The 10,086-nt window shown below is 39.4% G+C and overlaps 1 protein-coding gene across 4 annotated transcripts in view; it reads right to left on the bottom strand.

Annotated features, from left to right (window-relative positions):
- Positions 1 to 3,797: 3,797 nt before the first annotated feature.
- The window catches only part of lepr (leptin receptor), a 46,941-nt gene continuing 40,652 nt past the window's right edge, over positions 3,798 to 10,086 (bottom strand). For all 4 annotated transcript variants that reach the window (XM_048252762.1, XM_048252763.1, XM_048252760.1 and 1 more), the window contains 5 exons: positions 8,327 to 8,533; positions 8,154 to 8,237; positions 7,926 to 8,019; positions 5,735 to 5,810; positions 3,798 to 5,495 (listed from right to left, as the gene is read on the bottom strand). In XM_048252762.1, coding sequence (XP_048108719.1) covers positions 4,620 to 5,495; positions 5,735 to 5,810; positions 7,926 to 8,019; positions 8,154 to 8,237; positions 8,327 to 8,533 — 1,337 coding nt within the window. In that variant the 3' untranslated portion in view covers positions 3,798 to 4,619. The remainder of the gene's footprint in view (positions 5,496 to 5,734; positions 5,811 to 7,925; positions 8,020 to 8,153; positions 8,238 to 8,326; positions 8,534 to 10,086) is intronic.

The raw sequence follows: 10,086 nt of genomic DNA, 5'->3' as shown, positions 1-10,086 counted from the left end.
TAAAATCAAATCAAATCAAATCAAAAAGTGTGATTTCAATAACAGTTTTTCTCAATTGCTTTGACCTGTTTAAAGAAACTGGGATCGACTTGGTCTTCATGAACACCTTTGCACAGCAGTAGTCATCTCTTGCAAATGTACTTTGCACACATTTTCATTGGGTTCACACATTTTTCACACCCTTTTGCAAAACAGTTAACACAAATGAACCCCAAACTCTATTGGTTTTCCCGTGCTAAACAAAAGAAAAACATATTTTCACATGTTGTAGAGATTCCTTCTGAAGGAAGGAAGTCTGAATCTCTGATACACCTGTGTGAAACCCCTTTGCACATATTGTTCAATCAGAAATCATTCATTATCCATAAGAGATGCCATGTCTGATCTGTGTTACTATTTGCTAGTATGGATCTAATGCACATTTAGACAAAGTATTACAGTTTTTCTCAGTCGCTTTGGTGCTTTTCTCACATCACTATTAACATTTGCACAGCAGTTAGTGCATTTCTCAAAACAATTAGTGCAAACTGCAAAACTTAGTGGATGACCTGCAAAAGCACGTCACTTGCTCAAAATGGATAGTCCATTCCTCAAAAGCAGGTATTTATGTCAATGAAACTGTCAGTGTCATCAAAATGAGAAGTCTTGACACCATCGTTTATGAACAAGATAGTCAAATGGCTTTGTCATGTTTTCATTATGACAGTTCTCTCAGTGTTTTCCAATGCAAAAAAAAGGCCAGAACTCAGTGACACTACCTGAACATGCTCAAGACAGCACTATACAGTACTTGTACAGCCATTTGAAAACTACAGTAAAGTTACACATTGCTGTAGTTAGGGGAGTAAGTGAGTACAAGACACTGAATACGTAATTTTTTACTGTATGCTCTTTGAAATTCTACAGCATTGTGACAGAATTTGATAACTAGTTCAACAATTTTGTATGTAATGACTCAAGCAATGAAATGAAGACTATTAGTTTTATTGGGAACGACTATTCAGCATCCATAAGTATACTTCATTTTGACTGACATGACATAAGCAAATGATAATGTTAAAAAACAGCAGAGAATTGTATGAAAGCAACTGATACATGTCCAAAAGCATTTGCAATTTGTTCAGAGGAAGGAGAAATTGCTACTATGATGTGCACAAATGACTAAATGTTGTGGAGGTTGAACTAATAGTTATGAGAATTTTCATTCTGATCTGAAAAAAGCACCAAAGCGACTGAGAAAAACTGTAGTTTTCCTGTGCTAAACAAAAGGAAAACATCTTTTCACAGGTGGTAGAAATTCCTTACATAAGCCTCTTATACACCTGTGTGAAACTCCTTTGCACAATTCTTCAATCGGCAATCATTCATTATCCATAAGACATGTCTGTTCTGTGTTGCTATTTGCAAGTAGGCTATGGATCTAAGGCAGATTTAGAGAAATTATTGTATAGCCTATTTGGTGAAGAAAACGGTACAAAAGGTGTTTACTGTAGATCTATTTTGAGTTGTAGTTCAATGAAATTTGCCTTGTCTAGGTGCTTACTGTAGGATAAGTCTTACATGTCAATGACAGTTACATCTTTGGAGGAATGAATACAATTATTTTTTATTTAGTACATTTAGTCTTTTCAGTTTTTTCTGATACCAGGAAAATGAGAAAGAAATGGAACAGACATAGCAAAAATGCTCATGTTGAGAACGATATTTTGTATTTTGTTGTCCAGTGTTTAATGATTGATTGAAATCACACAGTGATTTGACGACAGGATATGTTGTTTGAAGGCAAGATTTGCTTTTGCTGCATGTTTTAAGTGTTTTGAGAGAATAACAGCCTTTTGCAAGCAAAATGTGTCATTTTGGCCAGAGTGCTTTAGTTCAGACACAGGTGTTAACTGTTTTGAGAATTTGATGTCAGAGTTGACACAAGCATCAAAACGATCGAGAAAAACTGTATTTGGTGAAGAAAACAGTACAAAAGGTGTTTACTGTAGGTCTATTTTGATGAAAAATGACAAGTTGTAGTTCAATGAAATTTGTCTTGCCTACAGTAGGTGTTTACTGTAGGTCTTACATGCATTTTGTTGTACAGTGTATACTGATTGATTGAAATCACACGATAGGATGTGTTGTTTGAAGGCAAGATTTGCTTTTGTTGCATGTTTTAAGTGTTTTGAGAGAGTAACAGCCTTTTGCAAGCAAAATGTGTGATTTTGACCAGAGTGCTTTTGTTCAGACACAGGTGTTACATGTAACTGTTTTGAGAATGTGATGTCAGAGTTGACAGTGTTAGCTGTTTTGCAAAAGGTTGTGAGAAATGTGTGAAAACGTGTGAGCACAAATGCAAGAGATGACTTCTGCTGTGCAAAGAAGGTGTAATGAAGACCAAGTGGATCCCAGTTTCTTAGCAGGTCAAAGCAATCGAGAAAATTTTTAATATATTGTTTATGTTTTGTGCACAGATTTTACAAAACCAACAGGTTCCGATGACAGGTCCAAGATGACAAGTTCTCCATCTATTGGTGGAATAGTATTTCATCAAAATGCTAAGTCAGCCTACTACAGTAAAGCTAGACTAGGCCTATTCCATTTTCCATAATGTGCTATAGACCTAAACTAAAAGCATTAGGCAAAACTCCACCTCTCTTTTTTACAGGATAGCTGTGTTACTGTATCACTTCAGTTGATTTAAACATTTTGTATTTGTTGCACAGATATGGTGAAAACTAAAGCTGTACATTGTGTGTAATGGTCTTAGAGTAACTAGGTGTACCACAAAGCGGTACAAAATATGACTGCCACTCAGTCCTGCACATTCTTTCCGCAAAAATAAATCACGCTTGTCAATTTGTCTTCATCTCAAACTCACTTTTGTGCATGTACTGTACATGAGTGTGTGCACAGTGTGTTCTTGTTTTGGTGTATACTGTATGTGTGCTTCTGTGTGTGTGTGTGTGTGTGGATTCGCTTGTGAGTGTGTGTGGGGGGTAATGGGGTGTGTGTGTGTCTGTGTTTATGTGTGTGTGCATGTGCCTGCATGTGTTTGTATTTTTATGTGCGTGTGTGTGCATGTGTGCGTTTATGTGTGTGTGCATGTGGTCATAATAATGGAGCATCTTAAATTCATATTTTAGTTAAATATAATGATGAGATCAACAATAAATTTCATCTGTTTCAGTTGAGCTCCCTAAACAATCATGTTTGACCTTGTAGGCCTCAATATGTCTAGTGTGGTCAGAGAAGTTATCAGTGGTCCTTCACTAATTTCAGATTATTGTATAACTATGCTATTCATGGCATGTGCCAACAGTGGACTCGACATTTTTGTGCTGCATGCTCAAGCTTAAGGCTGTCGAATCGAAGTCTTGATGTATTAGATATTGTTACAGCTAACCTTGTTGCCTGCTTCAGTTTGGTTTTCCTTTAGGGCCTACACACTTGTGCCCAACATCTCACCCTTTCTACCTACAATTGTGAGTGGGCCTACATTGCCATTAAGTTTGTTTTGAATGCAAACTTCTGCAGTCTTTTCCCCCCTTAGATGGAAAGAGTGAACACAAATAACTGTGTATCTTAAAATTGAAGTAGGCCTTTCCTGACAAAATCTTTCTGGCCAGCCGTGTGTAGGCCTAAGATGCCCTACAAACACAATACCCTGAAGGCACAGTTTTACTCAAAATTACAACTTGTTACACTTCAAGTACAAGGAGTCTGTCCATTTGTGAAAAGGGGATATTCTGACTAGGATAACAGACCACAAGCATGCTAGAGACAAAAAGAACACAAACCAATCCCCAAACTTGCAATAAATAGTTTATTTGAACCACAAAAATAGACAAGAGTGTACACCCTTTACTCATTTTCCATCCTTGTAAGGTAAATATACATTCAACTGATCACAGCACAATCAGCTTTTTCATAGAAAACAGCACATGATGAAAATAGATGGCACATTTTGTTTCCTGGGAGAACCTGCTGGCAACACATATGGTATACATGACAAAATTACAAGACAAAAATGTATAACACCAAACATCCATTTGAATCAGAGATTTTATTTCTTCCCAAGAAACATTCATTTCTTGGAATGCAAATGCAGGTGGAGAGAGCGTTTTCTCACACAACTGTCAGACAGTCATGCTTTGTCAACCAGCAGCTTTTAAACGCAGAACCCAAAACTTTGCTTTTTTTTTTAACTCTCCCATCTTTTCAGTCATCTCTCCCCCTCTGACTAGTGTTCATCAGAGCAGTCAACATCATCAGCTTCCAGCAGAACTCGGAACCTTCTCTCATATTCCTCAGCCTTTAACAGGCAATCAAGGTGCAAACAAGCATTTCTCATCGTCATGTTAACCAGTGTTCTGTCAACGATCCATTCACAGACAGACCACAAGCACATGACTCTTAATGTCACTATATTACACCTTTAATGACTGACCTCAGGCCAGCGCTGGCCTTTCCCATAAATCCTTTCAGTCAAGCCTGGAGTATGGACAACTGAGTAGAGATCAGTAGCTCAAGGTGGATAATGAGTGACAAGAGCGCAGTGGCATCTCATCTCCTCCAAAGAGGAAACAGAGATGTGCACTCATCAGACACAGCATGGGATGCTCTACCTTCATTCACAGTGGGAGGACGTGGTCTTCTGGCCAGCTTCTGATGGGCTTAGCGGCGGCTGTCCGGAACTGGGGCAGGTAGAGGGGCAGGCCGCTCTGAGATGCACAGCTGGAGCAGCTGCTTTTGGAGTCCCGGCGGGCCAATGGAGAATTACATTGTGAGGCTGGCTCCACACACACCAGGACCCCTTCCTCTCTCAAGGAGCCTAAATGTGGTCCCTCTAGCTTTGTCGGCCCCTCTTCCTCTTCATCTTCATCGTCGCCATCGGCGTCTTCCTCCTGGTCATCATCCTGGGAGCCCATGCCAAGATAGTAGAGTTCCGAGGACACCCGTCGACTTGTTAAAACCTCGTCCTCCTCCTCGGAATTCTCGGAGAACTCCAGCTCCACTGAGTTGTAGGAGCTGGAGTGGCGGGGGTCGGTCTCCCCGGTCTCCAGCACCGCCTGCTCCATCTCCCACAGGCCGAAGGAGCCCGAGATGTCCGAGTTGTTGGCGGAGAAATTGCCCTCGTCGCTGGAGCTGCTCAGGTTCTCCTGGTTGTGTTTGTGGCGCTGGCAGGGTTGGTCATTGAGGAGCACCGTGGCATATGTCACCGATGACTGCCCGGACACCGCAGACTGACCTGAAGACTCTGGTGTCTCCAAGATACCTGACGTCCCTCCAGAAACTGGTTCTGAGGAGACTGAGTCTGAGAGAGACATGTGAGTGGGCATCAAGACAGTGGTTTCCTTGGATATTCCGCCAGTTTCCATTTCTTTCTGGAATGTTGCAGGTACAGTCTTTTCCACAACCTCTGCCTCGGATACGACCTCGGATATAAGCAGCAGTGGACAGGCAGTAAGACCGTCAGGGTGCCTGAATAAGCTCTCAATATTCTCCACCTGCAGATGGACAAGGTACCATGTGAAGAACTTAAACACAGATGCTATAACATTTCATCTGGGGTGATTACAGGTGAGCATGGCTCTCTTTAGCCGAGAAAATCCTATATCTGCATACCACATACTTCTCAATATTACAAATTCAAACTAAATTTTCATGAGATTTTTGTCAATTCACATTTCACATTCAGAATGAGCTACATCTCTGTGGCTATAAAATCACTAAAATGATGGCTTACCTTTTTGAGATCCACACCTTGAGCCCATGAGCATTTGTTAGGATCTGGAACATCTTTCCACATCAACTTCTTCATCCTGACATGAGAAAAACAGCTGTAATGAACGCATGCATATGTCTCTGGTTAATGACGCCGCTGACCACCTACACAGTACTTTTCCCCTCTCTATTTTGTTCATTGTTATCTTACTCTCCATTACACTCATACTATTAGGTTCCACATGACTGCTACATAACTTGAAATGCCATGAATGAAAGTGTTGTGTTGTGTATATTAATCTGACATCAGAGTTCACTATGATCCAACGATCATCCATTATGATATTAATCTAATGATTCTATTACAGTCCGTTCTTCAGTCTCTCCTGCCCCTGATTTATTCAGATTGAGAATCATTATTTATGATTCATTCTTGTGAACACCGTGGCCATCTGCATGAATGCACACAGGTAACAGTGATTGTTATACAATGTCTTGATGTTAGCACAATGGGAGAAGTATAATGGGAGATAGCAAAAAGGATTATGAGAGTGTGGGCAATGATGATTCATGGTTCCCGGTATACACATATCTTTACCTCAGCATTGATCGAAGGATTTGTTACTCAAAAAAGTAGACTTTTGAATCGCATTGAATTGAATAAAGAATAAAGGGCACTTTTTTCTATGTGCACAAAATACAAAATACCTTGAGATCTTGATGAATGAATGGATACACCTCCCTGACTACCCGAGGCCATTACTGTTGATATGCAGGTGCGGCAGTCTATTCATCAAGCCAGCAGTGATAACCAGTTTTGCAATAACTACCAGAATTGCAATAAAATTATTACAATTCTCTTTTATTGTAAAACAGGTTGCAAAATGTGTTTCCAACCAGTTTTGTAATAAACTAGAATTGTAATAAAATATTCTCAATGGTACAGAAGTCAATTGATCCTCTGATTATATCATTATGGTTGTTTTCTCAATAATTTAGTTAAGGAAGATAAACACGTTTTCCAACCAGTTTTGTAATAAACCAGTATTGTAACAAAATATTTTCAATGGACAGGTAAAGAAATTAGTCATAAGTTGAAAATCTTTAGGTCGATCATATAGGGAATGTATTTATTATCTCATTGTATCATTATGATTGTTTTAAATTTTGATAATTTGGATCTTTTTCATATACTGTCCTACACAACTGTAAATAGCCAGTAACATAAAAAGGGACATCTGCATACGTGCATTCTACGAACTTTGAAATAAAGTTATTACAAATCTTGTTTTCAAATCTTTCAAGTATCCCCATCTAACACCATATAGAATTTAGGACCCTGAACTTGCCCATGTTGACTTAATGGACACGATTTGACCCTGAACTTACCCATGTTGACTTAATAGACACGATTTGACCCTGAACTTGCCCATGTTGACTTAATGGATACAGAATTTAGGACCCTGAACTTGCCCATGTTGACTTACTGGACACGATTTGAACAAACGCGGTAGATGAAATCAACTAAAATAATGTTCCGTCCCCAATACAAAACACTTTCTGACAAGAGAGATGAAATGTATTGCAAACAGCGTTTTTCTCCAAACAAAGAAGATAATATCAGGCAACTCTGAGGGCATCATCAAGCAATAACATATACACACATGAAAACGATCACAGACTTAAAGAGTCATCCACCAAGTGTGTGAAATAAATGATCAACAGCAACTCCAAGTGCATCACAATGTCAAAGCATTGACCCAAGCCAAAAGGCAATTCTATAGAAGGGCATCGTGTAGCCATCTCCACAAGCTAAAACATGCAATTTAATTTTATTTCAAAGTTTGTGGAATGTTTGCAGATGTTCCTTTTAGGTTGTTGTTACTGAAAATTTCCAGTTGTGTAGGACGGTTAATATCATAAACAAATCTGAATTATCGTAATGATACCATAATCATATAATGAAATAATAAATAGTATCCCTATAAAATTGACCTAGCGATTTCGAAATTATGAGTAATTTTTTACCATTGAATTTTTTTTTTTTTTTTTTTACAAATCTGGTTTATTGCAAAAATGGTTGAAAAACATGTGTTTTGCAATACATGAGAATTGTAATAATTTTATTGCAATTCTGGTAGTTATTGCAAAGCTGGTTGTCACACAGCCCTTTGAGAGATTCATACAAACAATGTAAATGGAGTGTATCTTACTGATTCTGGGAGATGATCAGAGTGACAAACAGGACCACGGCCAGGAAGGCAATGATCATTAACAGCATGTATGCCGCCGGGTCTTCTCTGGATGCTAAAATGGAAAAGCCGATTGTCAAAAATCTGTTTCCAATCCTTCAATCCTTAAATATTTATTGAATTGATCAGTATTTGCATTATGTAGGCAAAACTGCCTGGTCCTTGCTTGAAACATGGTGAAGGACTTACAAATGCACTGGACAGGTTTCCCCTCTCCATCCTTATAGAGTGTGTAGAGTGTGAACTTATGCTGCTCCGCACCATAGAAATGGCCTGTCAAAGGAAAGAAAGCTGCATGAGTGTTGGAGAAAGGCATATATGCTCTTTTTGAAAGCCACACATACACAAACACATGGACGTACCATGCACATTTGCTGCTCGGTCACTAGGGGGCACTCTTATCCACTGCACATTCTCCGCTGCTTGTCCTCTCTGCTGCAGCTCGCCGTTGGGATGGGGCCACTCGATGACGAAGGCCAGTGGAGCGGGACCACCAGGAAGCAGGGTCCAGCTCAGGTCCACGCACGTGCTGTTTATCACGCGGGCGGTGAACGACTGAACACTCTGTCCTGCACACAATCCCCAAATCAACAAGGCTTTAAAAACATAACGAGCAAAAACGCACAGCACCTAGGGCTTCTATATATGAAATGTGTTTACTTCCACTTAATCATTTCTTTAAATGGGCCTGTACTAGTGTGTGTGTGTGTGTGTGTGTGTGTGTGTGTGTGTGTGTGTGTGTGTGTGTGTGTGTGTGTGTGTGCAGGCTGTGTGTATGTGGTTATTATGAGTGTGTGTTTGTATGTGCTTGAAGCTAATGGGCCAGGCCTGGTATAGAGTAACAAATAGCTTTGGTGAAACTAATTAGCTGCTGACAAAAATATGGATATTAGGGGAATAAAAATAAAATGAAAAAACAACTTCAGCAATAAGCCTCGCACTCCTCTTTTGTGCACTATGTTAAGTGCCTCTGAACAGAATACAGCTTGGCCTTGTGTTCTCCTCACAGGCAATTATGCCGCCGAAAGACCGTTATGAGGAGTGTTTACTCAGATGGGCCACCTCCTGACATCAGATCAATTTGATACCTCATCTCTGCACTCTATAGTTGATGGGACACATTGACATTTGAGTGCCACATAAAATAAAGAAAAATATCAAACTCTCAAACAAAACTAGATGTACCGCATAGCGGTACAAAATATGACCGACGCTCAGTCCTGTACATCCGTTCCGCGAAAATAAATCACACTTCAATTTGTCTCCATATTTTACTCCATCCCCCACTCTTGAAACTTTTGTGTATGCTTGTTTGGCATGCCTGAGTGTGTCTTCTTGGCTGCACAGAAAGTAGCCTACTGGTGCTGAAAAGGTGAATAGATTGTAGAATAGCCAAAGAAGATGTAGCATTGTTATAAAACCTTTAAAATCTCTAAACAATCACAAGTAGGGCAGTTCATCACAGTTCTCCATTGCAACTGGATTGATGAAAGGTCACTTACACCTGTAGGCTACATTGTATTTGGGAAAAGCAAAAGGTATCAGCATAATGTTATTTATTTATTTATTTATTTATACACAAAAACATCTCTGTCAGTTCCATGCCGTTTTCAACAGCTATCAAAAACAAAGGTCATTTTTGGATGGATGGATTTTTTGTGAATGTTTCTTCTTCTACATAAGATTTTAGTCATCTTTAGTTCATGTAATACTTTATTGTCAATGCACAAATTAAGTAACAGTAGTCTGAAACGTTATTGTTAATGCACAAATTAAGTAACAGTAGTCTGAAACGAAATTCTGTTTTACATCTAACCAGTGGTGCCTAGTCCATAGGCACCCTATATTGTTTCATTTTCCGATTGAGATATCCACGCTCTGGCTATTCTAAATGCAAAAATGCATCAGGGAGTTATGACAAAACTGTAACTAACAAACTAGATGCTAATAGAAAGCTGTTAGCTTCCCTAAGCTACAGGTAGGCTTATAAGGTAGGCCTATTTACAACATAAATTGTCAATAGGCTATGCTGGCGACACAAATAAAATCTCCTTTGGAAACCAATGGCTTACGCCTTACAGTATCAAGCGGACTTAAACTGCCATATCGTGGCGAAAAGTTG

The sequence above is a fragment of the Alosa alosa genome, chromosome 9 (genome assembly GCF_017589495.1).
Source record: "Alosa alosa isolate M-15738 ecotype Scorff River chromosome 9, AALO_Geno_1.1, whole genome shotgun sequence".
Lineage (NCBI taxonomy): Eukaryota > Metazoa > Chordata > Actinopteri > Clupeiformes > Clupeidae > Alosa > Alosa alosa.
This window is presented reverse-complemented; position numbering and strand designations above follow the sequence as displayed.